Raw genomic sequence first — 27,823 nt, 5'->3', positions numbered from 1 at the left:
TTTTTTACTTTTTTTATTGTGTGACTACTGCCTGTTGAATACTGTGTGATGTTTAAGAGCTGTTGTCAATTTAGGAGTCTTGTAAATGCTGGCAAACTTGCATTGAGTATGAGGAAGATTACGTCAAAGAGCAATACAGCTTTGTGCTTTGTGTTTATGCAGTCGATATTCTTTAAGGTTTTCATTTGAGTCAGCCTCATATTTAAAAGCAATAGGTAATTCATCTAGTACATCTTGCTCACAGGAACATTGGTAATTGTAGGCATGCCAGTCACAAGCTCGTTGCACGTTTCTTAGCTGCCTAGTTGAGCCGTTGCTGTGACAGTCATCCCAAATTTTTAGGCAGCAGCTGCACTGCTTGCCAAGTAGGCATAGACGGTCTTCATTTACTGTTCTGTGCAGCAGTGTTGGTTGTGCACTGTGGTATCAGGCATATGCTAGTCAATGCATTCTGCCAGCTTTGTAAAAGCCTTTTCTGTCTGATGCATTGCATGTACAGTGCAAAATTCTCAACGAAAAACTGGACTCCTTGCTGAAAACTCTGAAAGAAGAGTCACTGGCCATTGAGCAGTCGGAGCCTGAGGCACAAATTGGCAAGAAGGAACCGGACGAAGACAAGGATGAGAATAGAACAGGCACAGCCCTGAAGCCAACAAAGGTCAGCTGCGAATGTTCATTTGCAAACTTGAGACAGCACCTACTTCTCAGTACACGAGTACAGAGTTACTGCACACTTTCTGCAGTACCCCATGCATGCAACTGTACAACTGTATTTGGTTAAAATGCCAGTGTTTAAGATATATATATATAAAGATATATATATATATATATATATATATATATATATATATATATATTAGAGCTGTGCAAATAGCAAAATCTTGGGTGCGAAGCGAATTCGAATATTGAAGTGTGAGTGCGAATTGAATCGAATATGTTTCGAATATTTCTCGAATATTTCTAGAATATTTTATGAATACTTCGAAGTGAAATTGCAGAAAAAAAGTTAGAGAGGATTCCTAAGGATATTCTTATGAGATAGCAACATGAAAGTGTTTCTTTTCGCTAGGTTGATGAAGCACTGGCGGGGTGGTGTTTCATAGTTGTCTTATCAAGAATGAGGCAATGTAGAGGCCGAATTGTATTTATGTACATGATTTGGTGCGACCAAAGTGTTGCCGACAACACTTTACACGTGATAGGCAAAGATGCCATTTCCTCGGCCTCTCCTCCTCTTTCAACTTCTGCGGAAGCCCAAATGATGTGGCTGACAAGGGTGTGCTCTCTTCAAGTCTGGAGTTCCAAATCTGCCTCGTAGACGTCGATATATAAGAACATCTGAAATTTTGGATGCTAAAAAGCTTCGGCTTCCGATTTTTCGGACTTCCTGCCCAAATTTAAGGTCCAAAACAGCATTAACTGAGCCCCCACCTCTGCCACATATTTCATTTTCATGTTGGAACCAGCGTTTTCTTGAGTTAGTAGTACATTTGCGACCGTAGCAGAGCTTGAAAGGCAGCTTTGCCGCAATACCGGGATGTGATGAGGTGAAGCATATTGAAATTCTAGGGACCACTTCTAATCGGACGTTGACTGCGTCTTGGCAAAGTTCGACCGTAACGGAGCTTGAAAGGCAGCTTTGCCGCAATACGAGTGTGTAATGAGGGGAAGCATATTGAAAATTTGAAGGGGTCACTTTCAATCGGACGTTGGCTGTATTTGTTTTTGGGAAGTTCGAATAGTTTGAATAGTAAAAATCCAGTGCGAATCGAATCGAATAGCAATCGCTATTCGAAAAATATTCGAAATTTCGAATATTCGCACACCCCTAATATATATATTTATACATATATAAAGTTCCACAATATAATTAATTTTCATGGTGCTAAATAACATTGATGTTCTCAACATTATTGTTATAGGTGGTCATTAAATGTGTACACTACACACCACAGCGCAGTATATCCATAATGAGGGCCATTGCTAGAATATGAGTACAGTTAAAACTTGATTTAACAAAACCCAATTTTATGACATTCTGAATCTAACGAAAAACTTTCCATTCCTTGGCAGGCACCCATAGGGTTCAGTGTTGTCGTCAACCCAAATTAACGAAACTAACTCGGTGCCAAAACCCAATTTAACGAAGATTTTCCTGAAATAAAGGCATTAAACATTATTTCTTTCTTGTTTTTGATGCAGTCGGGTTTTTCTTTGATTATGCACTCTAACGCTATTGCGTTAAAACGACCAGCTGCCCGAGTCACAACCCTTCTTTTGTTTTGACGAGGCTGCACACCACCCATGCACAACACAGCGGACTCAACAGTCGCTAGCGCTCTTAAACCATGATGGCACTAGGAGTGGCAGCAATTTTTTGCCCCTGTAGGTGCTCCCACGGGAAAACTATGGCGATTGCTTTTGTTATTTCATGGCTTATGCAACAAATGGCACTCGCTGTCTTCTCTCAACAATCTCGCTCAACCTGCTCATAGTCGCTGCATTTGTTCTCCCCCTTTTTGCATATCAGCAGCCTGTCAGCTTTGCGGTCTACCTGGCCTGCATTTCCCGGACATGTGAGGCTATGTCCAGGTCTTTTTACACTCGCAGGCGGGGCTAATCCACAAGCACAGTGCCTAGGTAGCTTCTGGGGGTGCTGTGTTACAGTTTTAGATTGCAAAGGGCCGAAAAATCCTTTTCTCGATTTTATGAACTTCCCAATTTAACAAAGTAATTCAAGCTTTGCCATCTCTTCGTTAAATCGAGCTTCATCTGTAGTCATATCACGTTAAAGCATTAAAGGTAGTGCTCACACCACAACAGCAAGGTTACATCAAATACCAGTTCAGAGTGGAGCTACAAGTGGACTATTGGAATGTCCAGTAAGCTGTTTGTTTTCTTATAGTGCTAATTCTATGCACGTAATATTATGGTCCATCACAGGCAGGCATCTTTCTTTGAAACATGCCCCGTATAACATTGTTTCTCATGCATTCCTACAGGCTTATAAAGCTAATTATTGTTATTATGCATTGCCTCTCTGTGTTATCTGCAGACAGCATTATACAGCGAGAAGCTCTCATGTTGAGGGCCAACAGTCTCAAGAAAGCAGTTCGGCAAATTATGAGCACACTGAAAGAGGTCAGTTTATCTCATCTTCCATTTCTTTCTTGGTTGTGATTTGGAACCTTCTCACTGTATGTTAATTATGTATAAAGTGCTCAGCAGGAGAAATATCATTCTCTAATTGAAAATCAAATCCTTACTATATCCAAGGGGGCTTCCACTTGCTGCATCTTGCGGTGACAATGCAAGCTGTCGTACAAAAATGAAAGAACAAAATGTGGCCTTAGCTTTTTAGTGTGCTTTCCTTGTATAAGGCCTGCACTGAGGTTGGATTGAAATTGAATACCCCAGATAGCCTTGACAAACAATCTCGATGGGCAAAGTGACAAAAATCTCGATTGGGCTGCGTCTGGGCAAAACAGGGTTAATGTGGGGTGCTTGCTGCAACCATGCATAGTGGAAGCTTCTCTCTGCTGCATTTGTAAAAAGATATCAGCAAGAACATGACCGGGAACCATGTTTTGTAACAAGTAATTTCATTTCTCATTCTTTTCTTAGCAGTCATCGTCTTATCTCACACATCACATGAATGACAAAAGGCAGAAAGAATGGAGAGTTTAATGCATATGTATCTTGCTACCTTGGCTCATGGAGGTTGAAATGGCCAAACAAGGCAGGCACTTTGCTGTGAGCTAACTGATCGACTTTTCGCGGTTTGAAAACAAGGTTGTTTGTTTGTAATGAAGTAGAAAGAGGACATGTGTGCCCGCATCACTCAGTCTGTGTCCGGCACTACTCGTGTGTGTTGTTCAACAAGTCTTACCAGCAAAGCTGATATTTATTTTAAAAGTACTGTTAAGCTGGAGCTGCATGTGCAGCTGCAGGGCCACAGATGTCACTTTTTTTATACATGTTCGACGGGATCCATCACAATATCGTGCAGCCATGTATTGCTACTCAGAGCAGAAAAAAACGCCTTGCGTGTTGCATCGTATGTGCATCCTCCAATGAATTCAGAGCGCAGTCACGTGGCATTTTGGTTTGGTTTCTTCCAATACCACCAAATGGTCCTGCCTTTCACGCATCTTTACGGAACATTTTCTCGGCAAAGCTGGCACACGCATTGAAATCTTCTGACAAAAACTTATGCTGCTGCGGCTAACATGGCTCTGTATGTAGTGTCCACCTTTTGCTTCTGTCAATGTATAGTGTTCAAAATGGATAAAGGAACATTTAGCAATTACGCAACAATAATTCTCATTGCAGTGTTCGGTAATGTTAAAAGTATATTACCTGTGCAGAAATGCACACAATTCATGCCATTGGTATTTATGTCTGCCAATTCAGAAAACGTGGTGTGAAATTACAGCTGCATTTTTCTTGTGCGGCTGCTCTCGCGACAGCGATAACGTGAACATTCGCCGTGCATCACGTTTCTTTCTCGTGAAAAACATGTCATGTGGTTCTAGCTTTGGTCACACAAGATCTAGCAGGTGGGTCACTTGAATGTTGTTTTCTCACCTTCCAATGTAAAGCCGTGGATGAACAGAATGCCCAGACCAAAGTGCGAGAGGAGAATGTGGAGGACGCAGAACAAGTTTATCGGGAGGAAGAGAAAGGCCACGAGGTGCAGCCACCATGGACGGACCTTGTAGACCCTGGCGGAGGAAGCACCCTGGTTGCAGATGCCGAGTTGTCAGCAGAGCTACCTGTGCTGACTACCAGCTTTCATGAGTCATCGGAATGCTGGGACCCCTGGGGCATTGCCATGGGACAGAGTGTTGGTGCACCGCTCAAGGACACACTGCAGGTACTGTCAGGATGAGGACTCGCAAATTTAAGAGAAGGCTGTTTGGTGCCTTTGGACAAGCTTTGATGATGAAGCAAAAAAAGCAAACTTTTGCTACCAAGTGATAATTCGAGGCAATAATAGTGCCACATCCAATTTGCTTTGTCATCTTGCAAGAGAACATTGTTTCAAAAGAGTCACCTGTGTCATGCTTGGATTTGCCATGCAGTGCTCCCACTCTTGCACCAAATGTGCCAAATTGCACCAAACAAGATTTTTCTGCACCATCCTGATAAAGAATGACGATACTGCGCCTAAATGCACCCAAACATTGCCTCCAAGACAGCATGCGAAGGCTGATCTTGGAAGTCATGGCCAAAATTAGTGACCGCATGAAATGTGTGTGGCAATAGTGGCCTGCATACGTGTGTGACGTGTTTGACAAAGGGGCTTAATAAATTGTGCTTTTCGTAGCATTGTCATTTGTCATGGCTGCGCTTTTCTTGCCTGAGCGTATTGCCTCGCTTGCATCAATTGTATTGTGCTGCCTTTTTTTGCGTATAGGACAAATCTTGCCGAGTGCCGACGACTTCTAAGAGGAAGGTTTGCGCCAATGCAATGAAGAAAGATAAGCTTTCTTGCAGATACTCATGTGTTCCTTGCGCGTGCATATATGCGTGGCATTGAGCAGCACCTTTCGCCTTGTTAAAAACGTTGTAAACAGATTCTCATTGGAAATGTAATATTTTTTTTAGTCTAAATGGTCATACTGTCAATAGTATTCGTGGAAACTTGCACCGCAGTAACCTACTGTTTTGTTTTATGCGTCGACCAATGCGGTGCATACTACCTATTGTTGCACAGTTATCAGCCTTCACATTGCAAAAACGTTGTGCACGGATTCAGTTAAACTATGTAATTTATATCTTCTAAACCTAATGGCTTACTGTTGTAGAAATTCGCGGAAGCGTGCAGCACTGTGATGTATTAGCAGTTTGTTTTATGGAACGATCAATTCTGTGCATGTGATGTATTTACGCAGCGGTTCGATACAAACGGTTAACATTCGAGATTGCGTGTTTTTCTGCATAAAACATATTTGTAGTCGCCAGTGTGGCTGATCCCACGCTCTTGTGAGCATTGTGTTCTGCTATGGTTACTTTTTACTGAAGGTGTTCGAATACTCGAATAGTGAGTACACGAATAATTCGAATCGCGAATGGTATATCTAGTTCTATAGTCAATGTGAAGTCCTGCACAGTGCCACACGTTGTGTGCACCGTGAATACCCTCGTGCTCGAGGTTGTCTAGTGAGTGTTTCACTCCATTTTTTGCGCAAACAAAGCGCTGAGCACGACGCAAACAGGCCACCCTGGCTGAGGTAGCGGTCTTTATCCCGTGGTGCATGCTCCTTTGTCTGTCGCGCAGATTGACCTTATGACGTACCCACCTGCTGTAAACTTGTGATAGCCCTTCTGTCTGTTGAAGAAAAACTGGAAAGTAAAACTTTCTGTGCAGTAAGGTTGCCGCAAAATGCAAGTTTACTATCAAACTGAGAACCTCATTGGTATCCATCAGAGTTGTACGTAATGCGTTGCAAGTAATCGATTACTGTAATCAATTAGATTTTCTTGCAATTTTGTAATATAATCGATTACTTTTTCGAAACCAACTTTCTGGGATATTCAATTACATTTTCTTGTAACTGATTACGGGTAATCAATTACTTCTTTTCCAAAATCAAGTTGTAACCAGTCTTCTATGGCAGTTCTCGTCTCGAAAGTATGCGACCGCTCTGTAGGGACCCGTCGTCCTGTCAGACAGGGGGTCCCCTCGGAGCCTGTTTTTTTCTCCTTTTCCTTAGCTTTACCTGCAACGCCTTTTTCAAGCGCCAGCAGCAGCGCAGTGCGGTGCTTCATAGAGGACATGGACACTAGCATCGAAGCACTGTGCAACTATGAGCTGGTGCGCAAGGTGTTCCTTCGTTATAATACTGCCTTTCCCTCCATCGCATGCATTGAGAGTGCTCACTGTAGCAGCTGACCTCTTAGCAAAGAAACGTGAAAGAATCAGCGACAACAACTTTGAAAAACAACTGCTTAAAGTTTAAAAAGGTGTAACACTATATCACAGAAGCCACAGTAAGCCTCCCAGCCATCTCTCTACCATGCAAGCCACAATAGTTCGTTGTAGTTTGAGTAAACTTTGTTATTGTGTTACAGCAATAAAATTTTGAAGGGAAGTAATGCAAAAGTAATTGATTACATTTCTATAATAGCTCAGTTACATTTCTGGGGCTGTAATTGACTACTGTAACCAATTACATTTTAAAGGAAGTAATTGTAATTGTAATCAATTACTTATTTTCTGTAACGTGTACAAGTCTGGTATTCTTACAATGGAACGTCACTAATTCATTAGCTTCTGAGGAAAAAAGAAACATATGATTATATGCTACAGAAATTCTGTAGATAAAAACATATTTTTCAGACCTTCATACACTTAAACCTCGATATAATGATCACAGATATAACGAATTATCGGTTATAACGAAGTAAATGTTGAATAGTCTTGTCATAGCTACAGTGTTACAAATAAACGTTTATAACGAATTTTCGGATATAACGAAGTTATTTTCGTGGCAGATGTGACTTTGTTATAATGAGGTTTGGGTGTATAATAGAACTAAACTGTATTCAGTGCTGGTATACAAATTTGGTGTTTTTGTAGGCTTATGCCACAGGAGCGAAGGAAAGACACGCCTGAACGATAATCGATGCCAGCCAGGAACGTGAGACGTGGCTTCACGTGCCACAGCCTAGCACCTTCTTTATTTTCTTCTCTCGCCATCGCGCGCTCTCGGGTTTGCACGCCGCCCGAACGAGAGCGCTACATTTTCTTTATTAAGAATAGACCATACCATATATCTTGATTGTTATTTAATGATAGGAGACACTCAAGCGTGGACAACACCATGTTGTCACCACAGCAGTATTGCTTTAGAGCATGCCAGTACTATTTGGAATGATGCTTGTCAATCTAAGTGTTCGAAATTTCTTAGAAGTCTTTAGCAGTGTGCATGTAGTTGCTCCAATGGGCTCCAAAATGCATATTTCGGTGCTCCAAACTGCTCCAAAATTAACATTTTGCTGCTCCAAATCTCACTTCGTGAGTGGCACCACTGGCCATGTCTTGTTGCTATGCCATGGCTGCTCCTGGATTCGTGACAGTATGTAGATTGCAAAAATTGCTGAAATTAGAAAAATTTCTGGAAATAGAGACATCATGTTTTCATTTCTCTAGCTCTGCAATAAAAGATGATGTCCTAGTTCTGCAAGTAGCATCTCTTGGCACATATAAATCAGGCAGATTACTGTGTGAATAAGTGGTGTCCCATACATCAAAAACAGCCTCATCTGGATAAAATTGCACAGGCCTTGAGGTTGTCTTGCTCATTGCTTGTGGCAGAAGCAATAGTGGGAGTATGTTATGAACATGAAGTTTAGGGATTACAGCCCTGGAATATATACTAATGAGTTGGGAAGTAAAATTTTTAATGTAGAAAAATGTAAACAAATATTTTTTTTCATATGCTGTAATTTATTACATTATAACTGCCCACTTTAAATTTTTGTAGCAGACACAATTTACAGAGTTATGATATGTGTTAGAATCAGAGCTTCAAGCAGTGTCAAAATTGCCAATTCATTGACTTTGGCATTAAACAAAAATTTAGGCCTAAATTGAAATTACTGTCGCCGTGCGATTTTTCGGACGCTCAAGGGGCCTGAGATAGCATCTAGAAAATCGGGCAGCCAAAAAAACAAATTCGCGCAAAAAAGTTAACTTTATTACCAAGTGGCTTGAAAAACTGGTCAATCTATTTCTGCAGGGTGCTACATTTTCCGTACCAACAGGTCGGCTTGCATGTCGGTGAGGGTGATAAATCCTCACCTTGCCTCTTAGGTAGTCTCATAGCGTATGCTTTGAGATTTGAAACGGCTTTGTGACGTCCGCTTGTGACCGGCCATTTTGCACTTGCCTTATAATTTTTCGCTTTCTTTTCCATCATCAATCGGCTGTAATTTCCTCGCTTCGAAGTTTTTGTCGAGCAGGCAGATGAGAAAGTTGGTGTCAGTGCCATTGGTAACGACTGGCAATGCAAACAGCACAACCAACCACATGTGACACCGTAGGTGACTGACGAGACCATCTGACAATATATGCAATGCGGGTTCGAGGCTGCGGAAAAACAAAAGTGCAGCGATGTTTGTGCTTTCGGCAGTTTTCGGTAGCCTTTGATTCGTGATAGAAAGAATAAGTCCGGAAAATCAAACGAGAAGGGCTTCAAATGTCTAAAATTTTGGACATTTACACTATCGAGCGCATGACAGTGCGATGGCAGAGTGCAGATATTCAGGCAGGTCCGGAAAATAGGGCATACAAAAAAATGTGGCAGGTCTCACTCCTTCTGGGAATCAATTTCATGCAAAGTAGACAACGAGTAGCACCCTATGCCGGATTTTTCGCTTTGAGCCATGCTTTACGAGAGGTATCGAGCTCTTTGTGCAAATTCACTAGTTGTGCCCATGTCATAGGCTTACCTTACACGCAGAGCACACTGGCACGTAAAGGGTAGCTCATAGTCTGACATGACGTTGGGATCCACAAAGTGCACACTACGGTGCGATGATGTGCCTATCATAAGGAGTGGTGGCATATTCGCAATGCTTGGCTATAGCTTGCATACATAGGCACACATATGTAATGTTTGTTACATCGATATAAAAGCCAACACTGCAACTACAATTCATGAACATGGGGTGTCTCTAGAGCCAACGTTTCGACAAGCCATCTGGTCTTCTTCAAGGCTGCAATTGGATCCTCGAAGAAGGCAAGACCGCTTGTCGAAACGTTGGCTGCAGAGGCGCCCCATGTTGACAAATTTTTCATCTCTTCAAGCTTCCATGTTCCCCTGAAATTCTGCCCTTTTTCTGCAACGACATTTGGCATTTTTCTGATATGATGCTTATATAGAGTTTTGTTCAAAAGCAAGTTGGAAGCACTGGCATGGCTACTTGACTGCGATGCAGAAGGCCTGGCTTCGATTCTGGCTGGAGCCAGGATTTCTGTTGTTTGCTTTCATTGTGATATTTCATCCATCGACACTGCCGCCCATGCCAGCACCACATTTTCTCCGACACAGTTTCTTTCACACTATCCCGTTAAGATTGAGTTTGATATGGACTGTAAATCACCTGTGGCTCTTTCGTATAATACGGGCCAAGGTATGAGGGTGTGGGCCACACGTGACCGGTGGAAAGGATTTCGTGAGATAGGTGACACTAAAGTCGCGTTATTCATGCCACGACCTGCGAGTCGTCTTCATCATATACTCACTTCCTCTAATACTAATTTATGTATACGCCAAGTTAAGGTGACGACCACGAGAGCTGGAAAGGTAGATAGAAACGGTCAAAGTGCCCTCAGTTCAATAAGAAATGCGCATTTAAAATTGGTTGGTGACTGTTAAGTGTCCCAGAGTTGGTATCATCCACCTTTTAAATGCATAAGCATTTCTATGCTGACTCAACAGGAAAACTGTCCATGTGCCCCTCTGTCACGTAAGACAATCATCGCCATAAAGAAAGAAATATAAAACAAAAATAAAATTTTCTCTGCAGTGCTGGGATTTTAACCCAGGCCCCCACACTTTGTAGGAGCGCATCTTAGCCACAGGGCTATGCACCCATTCTTTTTTTTTTATTATTATTGTAGCACGTAACATTCGAACAAAAGCAGATACATGTCCACTAAGCTTCAAGCTTAGTGTTGTGGCTTCCAGAAAGGTATGCCGTGTGCCGTACACGTTTACCTTGGCTTCAGATGACACAGATCGTCGATAACGTAAGCAATTCATCTTCATAGCATGTCGCCCGAGGGGGCTGGTGGTATTCCGGCATGACCTCTGCGATTTCCTGCTCAATAGCCCGGCGTAGGGGAGGCAGCAGTGTGCTCGACGGCTGTTCAACAGGCTGCGGGTGAGCGAATGCCAGTAGAGAGAACTGGCGGGCAATCTCCTCGCGCACGAAGGACTTGATTTCGGCGAGCAAGACGGAGTGGTCCGAAATGGCCGACATGCCAGCGAGATCGGCGTCGCGTGATGGAGGTCGACGCGTCATCAGCCGCTGCCGGCGCAGCTCCTCGTAGCTTGCAAACACTTCACAAACTTGCTCATTTGTTCAACAAAGTAAATACGAATGGGTGGATCCAATCATAGGCCTGCGCTCTTTTCTATCATTTCTGCCCGCAATAGTTCTGACGAGCACTACTAGGCATTGATGTGGTCTGCAGTCATGTAGGCGCCATTGCTGTCTTTCTTCACGTTTCCTTCTGGAAATGGGTGAATCTATTATTAGGCTGGAATATCCGCCCGCTGGATGCACTTGTTGCTTTGCAGCTATAGCGGCAGGACAGAAACAATAATGGTAGTCCTTAAGAAAAAAGAGAGAGAGACATTGCCTGATGGAGTTTTGTTCTTTCAGGTGACTCTGGCCACCATCGAGGGTGGTCTTAGTGCAGACAGCTCTCCATGTCCGTCGCCACACTCTCTAATGGCCACCCCTTCACCAAGTCCTTCACCGTGCAGTGTGTCACCACAGCCGGCCAAGGAAGACTGTCGGCCACAGCGGGAACTTCGCCGGTCATCACTGAGTCCATCATCTTTGCATCCGACCAGCCTTGCATTGACGCCCACAACCGAGGAAGACGAGGATCGCTCATGGGGGAGTCCGCAGAGGACCTCGCAAAAGAAGAAAGGTGAAATATCTCGTGTCATTCAGAACTGCTTGCCACTTATGCATGGCTCAGCCCAGCCTTGCAGTGCAGAGAGCCGTGTGGCCACTACGAGGTGCTGAACTTTGACAGATGCTCACTCCTTCGTCCCCCAGAATAAATACGCATGATTTTTAACAGCAAGTTGTTCATTAAACAAATGAACAACAATATATGACATCACCACACAGATGGGCACTGAAATCGTTGATGGATTCACAGGGTTGTTATTGTTCGGTTGCTTCATATGCTCACATTCTTCCTACCTCTGTTCTTTTTTCAAACTATCCCTGTTACTCATGTTTTTACTTCAACAGAATGTGCTGGTAATCCACTTAATTCACATTGAGGTGCTCTGTGGTGACGTTGAGGCCCAGCACAGCATTGTACACGAGACGGCTCATGAGCCACTGGCATGTGCATTGTTGCCTCGCGCTGCCTGCACTTTCTTGGTAGCCTGCCTGCATTTTGCACTTTAAAAAATGATATTTTCAACGTAACCTGAAGGGAGTAAACTAGGCGGGGAAATTGCCTGCAACCTAACACCTCTTCTTCAGCCTGTGTTGTAGATGCTCTACAGCATGCGTAATTAGTACCTCTGCCCCCAATGTGCAGGTGAAAGCAAGAAAGGCTCAGCATCCAAAGCAAGCAGCAGTGTTGCAACCGCACAGTCGCCTACTGGCTCCCGACGCATCAGCAGCGGGAGCACTCTGAAACATCTGGGCCTCTCGTTGCTTCCTGGCGAGCGAAGCCCATCAGAGGAGCACCCACCCTCTTCCACGCATGCGCTGAGCACTTCTCAACAGCACCCACTGCAACTACAGCAGCAGCAGCAACAACAGCAGCAGCAGCAGCAGCAGCAGCGCACTTTCCCCATTATAAACCCACTGGCGTCACTACCCATGTGGCCCAACCTCAACCGTGAGAGTCTGGTGGGCAAGGTGCTACTGGCCAATGCCGATGCACTCTGCGCGGCTGCCTCTCCTCTGATGGATGTTGAAGATGTCTCATTGTAAGTTTCGTTGCATTGTAAAATTTTCAATTATCATGCTCACACTACTAGTTTGTCTCACAAAGAATTAAAGATACATTTCATTCACTTCTAAATATATCTGTTTGTGTATAACGATGCACATTGAGGTGCATAAGTACCTCTTGGGCCAGTTGATGCATGGTGAACAAATAAGCCGTTGTTCGATCGTGCAACCATATTAGGTTGGGGAAAGGCTAGATAGGAGAGGAACATCTTAGAAGCCTTTCATGCTATGCATCATAAAGATAATTGTGTCAGTGATACGTTTGTGTGTTTAACATTCAAAAAATGTGCCTGCTTAGCGGGTAGATAAAATGTGATATTAATTTCACATGTTATGGGAGGAGAGGAGGGTGCGCATGCATGGGATGTTTTGTACGGCTATGTACAGCGGTGATCAAAAGTTCCCAGGGCGCAACGCCTGGCGGAGGAGCCGCAGCTCGCTGCTATCGGTGCGCTGCCATCGCAACCCCGCCTAGGCGCACGCTGGCATCGAGGAGGGTGTGCATCTTTCTCCCTTTCTTGCTCTCCTGGAAAAGAAAGCGAGGAATAAACATGGTGTGTCATGTTCCCTCACTCTCCGCTCTTCAATTTTTTACTACTGTGCAGCGTGCATCGAGGTGGCAGTCTTCCGGAAAACTGATGCATCATGCTTGCGGCCACAGTTAGCTAGGCACCGTATACATTACCGTAGTTTTTGGCTTCCTGGAGAACGATATCGTGCATTTAACTTTCCGTTGGCACTGAGGTGGCTCCCTCAGCCGTCTGCGCAAGCCAATTCGCGATTCGCTGCAGACGAACATGATCGGAGCCCGAAATGGATTGAGAAGCGCTTGTGTTGGGGCTTGTTGGAACATCTTAGTGGAATAAGCAGCGCTGCACAGTAGTATGCAATTTGAAGAGCGAACGGTGAGGGAACATGATGCACCATCTTTATTCCTTGATTTCTTATGAACGAGAGCAAGAAAGGGAGAGGGAGGCACACCCCTCTTCATGCACATGCTCGACGCCAGCGTGCGCCAAGGCGTGATTGCGATAACAGCCCCCCGATAGCAGCGAGCTGCTGTTTGTCGGACGGGCATTGCAGCCTGGGAACTTTTGACCAACCCTGTACATTCCAATAAAGCACAGTTGAAAGTCCAGCGTTCATCCATGCCTAATGCCTTTTTCTTGTGTATGTCTCATGTGTATTCAATGGTACCCCCATTTCAAGTTCATGATGCATATTAAATGACTACGTTTTATGTTTTATTGCTTTGCGATTGTTATAAAGAATGCCTCTGTGTCTGTTGGATGTTAGATATTCGTCAAAATGCATGGGTGTGAAAGTGTCAAATTTACGCTTAGTTTTGCCTTGAAAATGCTTACTGTTATCCTGGGTCCACTCAAAGTGCTTGTAACAGCTTTTAGCCCCAGAGGGGCATTTGAGTGTATGCAAGAAGAAGAATAACATGTAAAGTTGAAATTGAGGTTGGTGTCAGTGTTAATAAAAAAAAAAAGTTTTATCTATCAGGCATGAGAGATTGAGCAGATGGGGGCAAAACATGAGTACGTAGCAGAAAAAAAGAAAAAAAAGACCTTTATATCATAACAATGCATGCTTTTTAAAAACTTAATGACACCAGCTATGAGGGAAGGGTTCTTGTTTTACAGATAAGTTGTAGGGGTAAATTGAAATGCTTCTTTAGCAGTTAGCTCTTTTCTTAATAAGACAGCATACCTGAAGAATAATATATCAAACTAATATTGTGTATGAATGGATTATATACATCCAAGTTTGTTAGGAATATTCATCTTGTGTGCCAATAAAGCTATAGACATCGATCAACTGTTGTGTATATGGGTCCACTTCTAGTGACGAAAAAGGGCAATACTTAAGAAAGTATTCAAATAAGTGAGTGCATAAAAGAAATGTTTTAGATGTGTTGCAATTAGTTTTAATGGATCCACGTGTTAGCACACAAAGTAGTCCAAATAAACTATTGGAGCTATTGGAGTGAATTGTGTCGGTAATTCAATTAGGTTTATGACCTGAGAGGCACTGAAAAGCTAACACCAATATATCAACATCTACCACACAAGCAAAGCATTTGTTTTTATTTTGTTTTTTGCTAACAATTCATTATCCCTCGGCATTCTTCTCATTTTCACATAACCATAAGCTGAGGAGCTTCAGTAGCTCTGTATTGTGCATGTCTGTTATGCGACAGGCTGGGCTCATAGCTTGACCTTTCCTCTTTCTCATAGGGAAGGCTTTGAAGAAAAGTGTGTCATGAACAACTACTTTGGCATTGGTCTGGATGCCAAGATCACTCTCGAGTTTCACAACAAGCGGGAAGAGCACCCTGAGAAGTGCAGGTACAGCCATCTTCAGAATTTCCCATTGTGATACTCCAGGTGAAATGTTGCTGTAATGTTATGTTCAGCAATGATGAGAGCGCCCTGTTGCAACAATGTGCACCACATACCTTCTTCGACATAACTTCATGCTAAAAAACATTATCACTAAGATGACTCAAAAGCCTTAGAGGCAATGTGTTAAGGAGTGAACCATCGGATCAGAATTCAACGAACCATTTGGCTTGTTGTGCCTCAGTTCTTGCTTGTCGAGCCTCCTCTGGCATTGCACGCCTTTTTGGCCTACCACACCGTCCCTAGGGCCCCGGCTCAGTGCCTTTCTGTTTACTCCGCAGCTGTCAATAGGCAGACTTGCACAAATGACGCTTTTGAAACTTTTTTAGTCGCGTGAACACCACAAAGACGAAGCGAACATTTTTGTATGATTTCCTGTTGACGGCCACTGTCGCATGAGACATATAAGCCTTAAAGGGCCCCTAAACCACCTCCGATAATTTTTTTAACATTTCAAGTAAACGCACGCATCAAGTTCAGAATGCGATCACAATCAACAATGCCAGACACAGCAGCGCTGTGAGCTGTGGGCGCCCCACAAATTCCAAGAAACAATCCCTACTCCTCTCCGTGCTCTTTGGCATTCCTCATCCCCTCAGCATTCGCAGTGACGTCAACATTTCGTTTACTCGTCATCTACAACGCCTGCTTGTCCGCTCGCAGGTATGCGTGCTTGCTGCTCTTCCTCCTCGCATGGCAAGGAGCAGCACTCGGTCAAGAGAAGAGACTAGCCGACAAACGGAGCATAGCAAAGGAAAGAGGGAAATGAGCAAAGGCGTCTTTCGTCTCATCAAATGCGTGCAACTCCGCTATTACGGCACTGTTTCGAAAAATTCTCATGGCTGCGTGTTTGTTGTAGATTTGTGCACAACTGCAACACCACAACTAAATTTCAACCTCTGGGTGGTTTAGGGGCTCTTTAAAAGCTGCTGCTCACTGTATTCTGGGCACTGTCAAGATGATCTTTTCACCTAGGAATCCCACGCTTGATATCGGAAGTGACATCAATGATGATCAAAAGGACAGACTGATGGGCTAGTTGGTATTGCATAACTCCTAACAGTAGCGCAAGGAATCACACGGACGGCGACAGGTAAACATGGGACACAGCTGAATTATCAGTGATGACTTGACTCCACTTGTTTCAGCCTGCCACAGGAACTCAGTAGCCATAGTGTTGCACTACAGTGCATGAGGTTGCAGGTTCAATTCAGGCTGTGGCAACCGTATTTCGATGTGGGCAAAATGCCAAAACAGTCATTCACCATGCATTTGTGTACAGTGAGGAATTTCAGGTGGTGAAAATGAATCCATAGTCAACCACTATGATGTGTGTCATAATCAGATCGTTAGGCACAACCAAATGATTCGAACAAACTAGGGGAAAGCATAGAGGGCATTAGTTGTTGTCTTTAACTGTAATGTACTAATTGTGACATAAAGTGTTCAAGTGGACGGAAAATTACCCTTTCCACCGGTGGGAGGTGAAGCCACAACCTTTGAATCGTGTGTCCGATGCTCTACCTCTTTGGCTACGGCACAAGGTGCTGCCCCATCCACTTCGTTGGGGATTTCTGTATGTATAATCCCTGGGAGTGTTGGCCAGTGCTACCCATAGCTCAGGTGGCAAGTGTGGAACACTCTTTTTGCAAGTGGGCATGATGTGGCTCATGATCTTTCACACAAGGGGGCAGCTGACCAATAAACCCTCGTATGCTAATTTAAAGCATTAAATCTTCCCTGGCATAATTGTCTGTTCTATTAATTTGGTTGTGTCTAACATATAAACAAGCCTCTCGAAAAAAAAAAAGAGTTCCCCTTTTTTCGTTCTTAATCAGACCATGGTTCTGGCACATCATATCTCTAACATTTAAATTATGCTCCAGTGGAGAATGTTTTTCTCCTTTCAGTGAACGTAATTGAACGTAAATAATGAACGTAAAGAGAAATGCATAGAAAACTTAGAGTGCATACAGAAAGACGAAGAAAGGTATACAGTCAACTGCCGATTTTTCGAACGCCCGATTTTCCGGACATGCTCGAAAATTCGGACGCTTTCGCGGCACCGTCACCAGCCCCATAGACGTCAATGTATAAGAACGTCCGAAATTTCGGACGCTGAAACTCTTCGGCGTCTGATTTTTCAAACTTTTTGCCCAAATTACGCGTGCGAAAGGCATTAATTGAAGCCCCCACCTCTGCTGCGTCTATCATCTCGTAGGTTCGAACCAGCGCTTTCGCGAGTCAATCTGTTTTCGACAGTATCAGAGTTTGAAAGTCAGCTTTGCCGCATTGCGGAAGTGTTACAGGGTGAAGACCAGAAATTCAAAGGGGCCGCTATCACGGCGCCGTGCGGCGATGTCTACGGATAAGCAGCGAAAATGCATGGAGGCGTGATGGCGGCAGGTGGCAAACGCGCCAGTACGGCTTAATCGCTGACAACCCTTACGATAAGCATCATCAGTTAATTGCTCGGTAGTGCACGTGGCCTCATGCGTATTGCACGCATTTAATGAGCGAGAACCCAAACGCGCCGCGCCACCATTCATGCTGCCTCTTTGAGCGAGACCGCTAAGTGCGCCGCACAGACGCGTTGCCTTCACGAACGAAACCAGCTCGCCATTGCCGCTCCAGTGTGCGGTCCAAGGAACGGAGTAGGCATCACGAACCCTTTCATGACAAATGCGTGCGTACGGTACAGCAACAGTACAGTGACGGCGTAATTTTAGTTGGCGATGTGCTGCACAAAACTAGAAACGATCGGCTTCACACTGCAGCAAATGCTGCGTATCGGCAGAGATTCAGCGATGTGTGTGCGCATCGTTTACGTGCGCACACGCATCGGGAAAGCCGGACGAGTCGACCGCTCTTCCGCCACAGTCTTTGTGTTCCGCGTCAACGCGTTTCTAAACGCTCCATGCGAGAGAGCATTCCGCGCTTTGCTGGTATCAGCGGCGCTCATCATGAGACGCAAATTTGCAGGTGGCGGTTGGCACGTCTTCGCGGCAGTTACCGAATGTATTTGCGAGAGCCTGGGCGCGCACCAAAATTACTGATAAGTGTGCTGGGAGGCATTAAAACTATTTCGGACGTGGCTGTGGCGATTTGATCGCTTGAGCGGAATAAAAAAGCATGAATTCGTTTTTCCGGACTGCCCGATTTTTTGGACGATTTCGCGGTCCCTAGGGAGTCCGAAAAATTGGACGTTGACTGTACATACACTACAGGCACTTTATTTGTGTTTTAAGTTTTTTATGAACATTTAGTACCAATTAGTCGACCTATCCATTCTGTTGAAAAGAAAAATTTTGAAAACTTGTACAGCTTGTCCAGAATTTCTTGCGAGTGAGATTGTTACATGCTGTATGTACTGCAGGTCTCGAACCAAGAATTTAATGTGGTATGGTGTTCTGGGTGGCAAAGAGCTGTTGCAACGCACATACAAGAACTTGGAGCAGAGGGTCCAGCTGGAGTGTGATGGACACCGCATAGCATTGCCTTCCCTCCAAGGCATTGTGGTGCTTAATATACCCAGGTAAGGGGCTTGCAAAAATGAAGTTTACGCTGTGCGGCTATACTTACTATAAGAGTTGATTTCAATCTATGAAATGGCTTTTTCTAAGCAATTTCATCGAAGCATCTGAAGAATGCTGTCGCAAAGATTGGTCATTGCACAAAGCAATAAAGTACTAGTAACTGCACTAATCACCATTGAGCTGCAAATTAAGGTGCGGAATATAGCCAAGTACAGTTACTAGAGATAAAAAATATGATAAGCACCTTTGACGAAGATAATATTCTTACGCCCTTCATGAATGCCTAGTTGATGATGGAAAACTAGCGATCACATTTGCAACATCAGGTTGCAGCAAACCGCCTTCAACATTAGGTGGATACTTCCTGTAGACAAAATGTAGAGAAGGCATGATTACTTAAACAAAATGAAATCACCATCATTCTCTTAATGGAATACTATCAGTTGTATAAAGCATAACATTACTGTCTTTTCCAGTGAACAAAATTGTGCTGGGCTGTCAACATCTCAGCTTGCTGCTATGCATTCACAGTCAAAACACAAGACATTGAAAGCAGCTTATAATATTAGTTCCAATTTCTTGCCTGCTCACAGAGATGACATGTGTCATAGTGGACACATGCCATCGGATAAAGAACCAACATGGCATTCAGGCTTGCTGCATCAAATGGCAGAGTACTAGTAGTTTGTATGGCATCAAACCCTGTCTTTCTTCCTTTATGGTCAGTTAAAGGACTGGTGACACAAAAATTCGGACACAATTTGACTGTTGAATCACACTAATGGGTGCATATAGGTGCCATCTGTACAATATCAGCCACAAATACAGCCGAAAAAGTATTTTAATTGAGTTTTGAAGTTCGTGAAAGTGCCGAATCGTAAATAGAAGCAAAAGACGATGAGGTCATCAAGCGGATACCACGTATGTCACGAGTTCTCGCCGGGTTACCGGAGGCGTGTACGAGACGGACAACGCTGGTAGCGACACCTGATGATGCATAGCCTAACCAGAGACCTACAATATAACATCGCAGCGACTTACCTGCTTACTAATTCTGTGTAAAGCATTAGCAGTGAGATAATTAGCAACTGACAGTATTCTCATTGCTTTTTTTCCCAACAAGAACAGCAACGCAATGGAAAAAATAGAAAAAAAATATTGTAGTTGGACAAAACGCCACAAGATGTCGCCACGGGCTCCACAGTTGCTGCTACTGCTGCAGCCGTCAACAGCTCCGGTAACAAGGTACCCGCAAACTTTAGGAAGTCTACAGACTAACTAAAGCTCTCTGCTGCCGGGATCATATTGCGTAGTGGACAGATAACTGCTTCGGCCCTCCGATGTGCGTACGTGGGACTGGTATGCCTTGAGAACACGGCAATGCCCGATATAAATACGAGTCAGTAAAGCGTACATCACGTCACTTGCATGTTACGCATAAACACTGTTACAGAGCGCCAATGTTGTGATTTCACTGCTTCCTTCCTCACTTCTCATCCTGCTACTTTACGAATGATCGGAGCGAAAATGTTTCAACACGTCTAATGCTGCGGCTACTCCAAGCGTGGCGGAAAACGTCGCCTCAGTTGGACGACGACGACAAGAACAAAATCGCAGCTGCCGGCGAGATTCGCAAAGTGAATCGAGCTTTTCTTACTGATTTTTGCACTCCTCCCAGCTCTTTCATCCATCGCCACACTAGATAAGCAACGTAGTTTGACGATCAAGGAAACAAGCACTCGCAACGCTCAACACCTGCTCAACACAGCAGACGAAACAACAGCACTGACAACATGGCAGAAGCTGGCCAGTGACGTCACTGGCTCTCGCGGTCACCTGATCGAATAGGCCGGCTACGTCATGAGGCCACCGAGTGCTCTTCGAAATCGAAACTGCCTCCGGTCGTAACATACGAGCATATAATTAAACATTTGTCTCGCGCTGGGGCAAATGAGTTTCGTTGCCGCTATTATCGAGTCAGTAGACATTGATTAAGAGCAAAAAACAGAGTTTCACAAATTTTCTGTCACCACTCCTTTAAAATATTGCAGGCAGTCATGGCAGTGCTTACTAATTGAGCATGTTTTATGTTATTCTTTCTTTTGCAGTTATGGAGGTGGCTCCAACTTCTGGGGTGGAAGCAAAGAGGATGATGTGAATATATTTTTATGCCTCTTTAGTGTGTCGCACTGTAGCTGCCACAGCATCATGAGATCATATTGCAGGTTCTGTCAAATGCAAAAACAAAAGCTTTGAAAATTTTTTCATTTGAAATGTGCTTAGTATATTGGAAATTTCTTAATTCAGAATGACAGATAATTTGAACTTACGAGTTAGCTCCAGCAGAGCCATATCTAATAATGGAAAAACACCCACAAATTAGAACTCCTAGATTGATGCAGCAGTTACTTTGAACAAAATTTCGAGCTGTCATGGACCATATTTCTGGCAAACTTTAGCCACATGCAAAACTTGTGTGTGTTGTTAGCAATTGTGATGATACATACCACAGAAATTGAGACTATAGGCTTTGCATGATATGTTGTGTGCACAGCATATGCACCACCTCTCTACGAAATTGGGATACAGTGCTGTGCTTATGTTTAGGCTTTAGGATTTTCTGGCAGATTTCATATTTCAGGCACCATATATTTGGATATTTAGTCACTCACCTTCAATTCCAAATTATCAATCGATGGCTGCATTGTATGCTGTACCGTGTGCATTATCGAACATAGTATATAATAGAACATTATTTTGTTCAAACTTAGTTATACACAAATAATTGTATGATTCCTGTCATGGGAGCGGCCCACTACGTGCTAGTTCACACATGAAGGACCTAAACAAAGTTCTTCCATTCGATTCCCTCAAAGTTAACGGGATTCTACTGTATTAAATTTCACTATAGGGGCCATGACACCGTCACCCAACAATTTGCGGTTTTCAGCGAGAAATAGAAGTACAGGGTCTATTGTGCCTGTACATATATGAAAAATGGACTGTAAAAGAATACTTCAGTGCAAAATAAGCCCTCAAAGTCACCGGTTATAAAGCCCGCCCACCACCAGCAACCGCCATTTTGTCGTGGCCTGTGTGACGTCATGTGCTGCATGGAGCGGAGCCATTGTCTTCTACCAAAGTATCAGCCGCTCCAAATTGTTCAGTTTCAGTGACAAGCTGAAGAAAGCTGAAATAGCTCGATTGCATGCGCAGATGACCACAAAACAAAACCGTTCGCTGGAATGCAGATGCTCGCAGAGCAAGCAGCTTGCTATGTCACGGCTCGCGAGTACGACAGTGTTGCTTGACTCCCAGGCCGCTCGCTTGTTTCAAGAATATTCAATTATAAGTTAATTGTTGGACCAAATGCCCTAAAATTTTGCCAGCTTGTTTGTGAACACACAAGGATGAACCCACATAACACAGTTTATGATCAAAATTTGGGTGTCGTGGCCCCTTTAATGGTTTAATAATGTTTTTCATAATTGTACATCATGAAGAAAAGCACGTAGTAAATCCATATGTTTAAATCGTTGTACAGCTGACTTTTGGTAATTAGATCATTACATTTTTGACAGAAATTAATGATTCAGTGGGTCATACTAAAAAACAATTTGGCAGATTCCACGCGTTGTGGGAATCGGTTTCATGCGAAGCAGTCAGCGAGTACTTCTATGCTGTATTTTATGGCTTTGAGCCAAGCCTTACGAGGTGGATCAACGTGTTTTTGTAAGTGTACTAGCTGTGTGCACATCGTTGGCTTACCAGGCATGTTGACAACACTGGCGTTCAAAGGGTAACTTATGGTGCGACGTAACGTCAGCCCTCACGTTAGAGTACATACGTCAGTATTATCAAAACTAAGTGCACTTATGGTGCAGTGATGTGAATATCATACGTAACTTTCGTTAATGTATTCATCCGGGGTCGAGCAGTGCTTCAATATAGCTTGCTGAATCATAGGAATACAAGTGTAATGTTTATTGGACTGCTATAAAAGTGGAGCTAACACTGCAACCACAGACGTTAATCTGATATGGCGCCTGTATCGTAGGAGTACATATGTAGTGTTTATTGATTTATTGTAAAATTAGATCGACAGAACCACAACTATAATTGACGTTGCACCGACATTAGGCGTGCATAGGCTTTTTTTCCTGGAAACAAATAGCGCGAAAAAACGTGGGACTAGTAGAAGAAACGTTTTCACGCCACGTTTTTTCACGCTATTTGTTTCCAGAATGAATTACCAACTCGCCCAACAGTCTATCCTTTTTTTCCTAACCAGTTTATAGACCTGGCGTGGCTCTGTGGTAGAATGCCTGATTGCCACGCAGAATGCTTGGGTTCGATTCCTGCTGGGATCCTAATTTTTATTCTTTTCATTCATCGGGTCAACACTGCTGATGTTGGTTTTTCTTAACACTCTCGCATTTAAATTACCAATGTTTGTTCTTGCCGTTCCTGGGTAGATATAAACTGTCAATCACCTGTGGGGCATACCCGTACACCACGGCCCATGGTAAACGTGTCTGGAGGAAAGGGTTTGACAACATACGCGACAGGGTTTTTACGTTATTCATGTCATTATCAGACAGCCATATTCGTTGAATCATCTTACCCTCCCATGCCAATTTTGGTCTACACCAAGTTAAGGAGGCGATAAGGAGAGCACCCACCAGACGTAGGCGGCTAGACAGACAGACAGACAGACAGACAGACAGACAGACAGACAGACAGACAGACAGACAGACAGACAGACAGACAGACAGACAGACAGACAGACAGACCTACCTGACTGACTGACTTACTTACTTTACTTACTTTACTTACTTTACCTACTTTACTTACTTTACTTACTTACTTTTGTGTCTGCCTATGTATCGATCGATAAGTGCCAAAGGTTCGCTAAGAAATGCTTTGCACTTAAAAGCAAGGACAATGAATGCCCGAGCATCGTTGCTTTTTACATTATTGTAATATGCTACTGAATCGAATAAGCATCTAGCTTTCATGTGTTCAAAGTATAAGAAAAAATGAAGGATCTCCTAAACGAACTAGAACGCTTGTGTGTACCAAATTTTAGACAAGAATAATGTAGGTTCTCTGCAGCCCTTATGTTATCATGAGGTGAGCACAATGGTGTATGCTGTCTGTTTTTACGACAGCCATTGCAGTGTTCAACATGAATTGTTGTCTTTTACTGTAGTGCACTAATTGTGATGTTAAGTGAAATTAATTGAAGTGGATGAAAAATCACCCTTTCCGTCAGTGGGATCTGCAGTCACAACCTTTGCTCTACCAGTTGAGCTACTGCAGAAGGCGCTTCCCCGTCCACTTCGTTGGGTATTTCTGTGCACGTGATCCCTGGGAATGTTAGCCAGTGCCACTTGTAGCCCAGGCAGTGAGTGTGGAACACTCTTTGAGGGCGTCACAGGGCACGTGATCTTTGCACGGGGTGGCAGCTGACTAATAAACCCTCTTATGCTAACCTATGGCATCAAGTCTGCCGTGGTGAGTAGTGGGTTTATCAAGATATCAATCAGGATAACATCCCTGTACATTAATTAACTGGCATGATTATAAAAAGCTGAATTTATCCATAATAGAATGATGTGCCAGACAGCATTCTTGTGCTTTTCGTGATCAAAGATGTGTTGCATTGGAAAGAGCAACTGGAGCATTTGCTTGTTGCTTCTGTGCAGGTCTTTTATGCGCCGGCCATAGATGACAAGATACTGGAGGTGGTTGCCGTCTTTGGTACCGTACAAATGGCAGCATCCAGAGTCATCAATTTGCAGCACCACAGAATTGCACAGGTGCTCATTGCTGATTTTCCTTTCTTTTAAACACGGAGAAAAGTGTCATCGTGAATGTTTCCTTCCTGGGCACGCCTGTTAGGGTGGTGTTGCACTGCTACGAGAGCTTCGATTCCTGCCTCGGTGATAGGGTTGCCACCTGTCTGGTTTTAGACCGGCCTGGCCGGTTTTTTACAGCGAAAGCTGTTATGAGATCATTTCAGCGCCCGTTTTTGGCGCCGTGGTTGTCCGCCGCCGCCGCCAGTGTCCGTAACCACTATCTCTCGAAATAAGAAAAAAAAGCCGAATAAGAAAAAAATTCCAGGATGGAACGAGGTTCGAACCTGGGCCCTCTGCGTGGGAGCCCAGTATTCAACTTCTGAGCCATGCCGGTGCTTGAAACTGCTTTGCAAAAAGGTCCTATACAGACTTCATGTCGGGAAAGAACCACATTAACATATGTAATGTAGCATGGTAGAGAGTAAAATAAGACCAAGCGTCGCACAATGCGAATTCTGTAACCAGGCATCACACAATGCGAATTGCGCAACGAGTAGGTTGTTGAATGCTTCCAACCCATTACAAAGGGCTCCACCATAATTCTTCATCGTCATCAGGCACAGCATCAACAAAGTGCGCATAATGCCTTACATGCGTTTAGCAGGTACCACGGCTCTCCATAGAATGACGAAAAATGGCACAGTGCCTGCTGTCCTACTTCTAAAAAATTACAATGATTTTTAGCGTAGTGGGTTCCTCGCAAGTGCACTTGTATTGGCTGCCATGGAAGCCCATAAGCGCATGATCCATTTCCTCGGGGTCTCAGTAAAGTTCTTCACCCCCCCGTCTCTCTCCCACGTCAACGTATGTTATACAGCATGGCGGGAGAGGGAAATGGCGACTGGGCGTCACCCAATGCAAATTACATAACTGGTGGGCCGTTTTAAAGCTTCCCACCCATTACAAAGGGCTGAGCCATAATTCTTCATCGTCATGAGTCGTCGCGTCATCAACAAAGTGCACATAATGCCTTACAGACGTGTAGCTGGTGCCTTGCTTCTCCGCAGAATGACGAATAATGGCTTAGTAGGTGCTTCCCAACTTCACAAAAATTGTGATTTATGGCGTAGTGGGTACCTTGCAAGCGTACTTGTATTGTAGCCCAAGAGAGCTTAACGGGCTCTAGAAACGCCGCTCTTCCAGCTTTCGCTGTGACTTTGCTGTGGTTTCAGCGCAGGCCTGGCGTTTATTTTTGGTGGTGGGCCAGTTGCCGGTCTACACCAGCTGCCATTGGCCATTTTTCTCCATAATATCGCGATCATTTATTTTTTTTTTCGTTTTATAAGCTTCAGTTCAGCAACTACGACGATAAATATTTATCGTCAATCACCAAAACTCTTATGCTATTAGTCAAGCACTTTCTAGGATCCCTTTAAGTGCAGCGATCATTGGAATAGAGCATATGATTGCATGTGTATGGTACATGAATATCCGACATTTTTGTGGCATATGCACTCTATACATTTTAACGTTCATTTGTGTCGATAATGCCACTGGCCTGTTGGATTCAGACATAAAGAAGAGCTTTTTATGGGCGAAGTATTGCGGTTGCTTTTCAGTGCAGCACACATTCAGAGCAATAAGCCAAGTGTCATTTCAATCATGGGTATTTTTGCCAGCAATTCGACTAGTTGGTTAGTGTAGTCTGCTGTTCTTGTTTGTGCATTAGGTCTTTTGGCTCAAGGAAAACACTGTTACATTAAATGGCACTGCAGGCCAAAGACTTGACATAGCACCTATTGTTCAACATTAATTTAATCTGTTAACCCATCCCGGTTTGGGGCCGGTTTTTTTTTTTTGTTTCAGGAAAAGGTGGCAACCCTAGTCGGTGGTCGCATTTCTCTGTGCACGAAATTCTCGTGTGCTTTGACTTACATGCACATTAAAGAACCCTAGGAGGCTAAAAATTAATCTGCAGTCTAACATTACAGCACGCCTCGTTATTATATAGTGCTTTCTTCACATCAAACCCCAGAATTTCTTTCCAGTGCACCTTCCTGCTGTGGACACAACAAAGCCCTTCTCTTTTGCTGTTTTCTTCTCCATAGTTTTAAAAAGTGTGAAAGCAAAGCACTGCACAGGTTAGAATGGTCAATGTAACTAAATGGAGCCTTGATGCCAAGTATTGCTTGGAGATGGGATCATTGTCACATGTTCTATGATTTCAGGGCAGCGAATAAAATGATTTTAGAGGAAATAGCTGCCTTTGCCACACTTGGTGTCAATCCTGTCCACTTTCTGTCCATGACGTATGACTGATGAGAGTTTTGCAAGACATCCCCAAATTTCTTGGTACTGCATGTGATTTAATTACTAATTACCCTTCTAGAAATTTCCAAGAAGTGGTAAATGCAAATATTCGTTCATATGGCAGGTCATCTTTTAAAGGGGCTCTGCAACACTTTTCCAAGTAACCATCAAATGGCTTTACTAAGGAAGTTTGTTGTCTCACGAATTGAATGCAGCAAGAATTTTTAGAATCCGTCAAGTACGAGTGGAGTTACAGAGATTTGTTGCATGCTGTAATTGCTTTCTTTCTTGTCTCGTCTCAGTGAATGCGCTGGAAGCTAAGCAGGGAGGGATGGCACGGGCGAAAGAAGTCACGTCACATGCGTGTCGTGACCTTGAGTGCATTTTCTTTTTTTTTCTTTGAATGCGCAACTAACCTTCAGTGAGATCACGCGCGCGCGTGGGCACATGGCGGCCACTCGCGGCGGGTGCAGTAACTATGCAGCCAACAAGGCTCAAATCAGCCAGTGGCCGTGAATTTGGGTATATGGTACAGTCATTTGAGTATATGGCATCATTTGCAGAGAGAAGAGGGAGTGATCTTTCGCTGACCTTGAGAATTAATTGTAAATTCCAGGCCGCGTGCTGTGCCATAATGTTTGGCTCATGTGTTCTCAGGAGCTCGACGACCGATGGGCAGTGTTTTCTGACCATGGTGAGAGAGGGCCTGTTTAACACCTTCATTCCAATTGATCACAGTGCCGCTCAGTCCGCATCACAGTGACTGGGGATGAAGGAGTGCCTGTTCAAGTGGACGGAGAGGCCTGGGTGCAGCCTCCGGGCTACATTTGTATAGTGCACAAGAACCGCACCCAAATCCTGTGCCGCAACAGGGTATGTTTATATCTTGCATGTCATAGATGCTATGTTTTACACGTATGTAATATTTTTATGTCAATGCACTGCAGAAACACAATGCACTGGCGTCACATGCTACGTCACATGTTGGCGTCACATGCTACGTGACGCCAACAGGCAGAAAAAGAGTGTTCCACACTCGCCT

General features: G+C 43.8%; 1 protein-coding gene across 1 annotated transcript in view; it reads left to right on the top strand.

The window, feature by feature from the left end:
- The window catches only part of LOC119386294 (diacylglycerol kinase eta), a 79,844-nt gene that overhangs the window by 50,807 nt on the left and 1,214 nt on the right, over positions 1 to 27,823 (top strand). Inside the window, exons 13-21 of the mRNA XM_049414294.1 lie at positions 500 to 707; positions 4,602 to 4,876; positions 11,401 to 11,674; positions 12,305 to 12,701; positions 14,970 to 15,080; positions 18,511 to 18,669; positions 20,779 to 20,824; positions 24,379 to 24,492; positions 27,520 to 27,654. Of these exons, the coding sequence (XP_049270251.1) occupies positions 500 to 707; positions 4,602 to 4,876; positions 11,401 to 11,674; positions 12,305 to 12,701; positions 14,970 to 15,080; positions 18,511 to 18,669; positions 20,779 to 20,824; positions 24,379 to 24,492; positions 27,520 to 27,654 (1,719 nt within the window). The remainder of the gene's footprint in view (positions 1 to 499; positions 708 to 4,601; positions 4,877 to 11,400; positions 11,675 to 12,304; positions 12,702 to 14,969; positions 15,081 to 18,510; positions 18,670 to 20,778; positions 20,825 to 24,378; positions 24,493 to 27,519; positions 27,655 to 27,823) is intronic.

The sequence above is a fragment of the Rhipicephalus sanguineus genome, chromosome 3 (genome assembly GCF_013339695.2).
Source record: "Rhipicephalus sanguineus isolate Rsan-2018 chromosome 3, BIME_Rsan_1.4, whole genome shotgun sequence".
Classification (NCBI taxonomy): Eukaryota; Metazoa; Arthropoda; class Arachnida; order Ixodida; family Ixodidae; genus Rhipicephalus; species Rhipicephalus sanguineus.
This window is presented reverse-complemented; position numbering and strand designations above follow the sequence as displayed.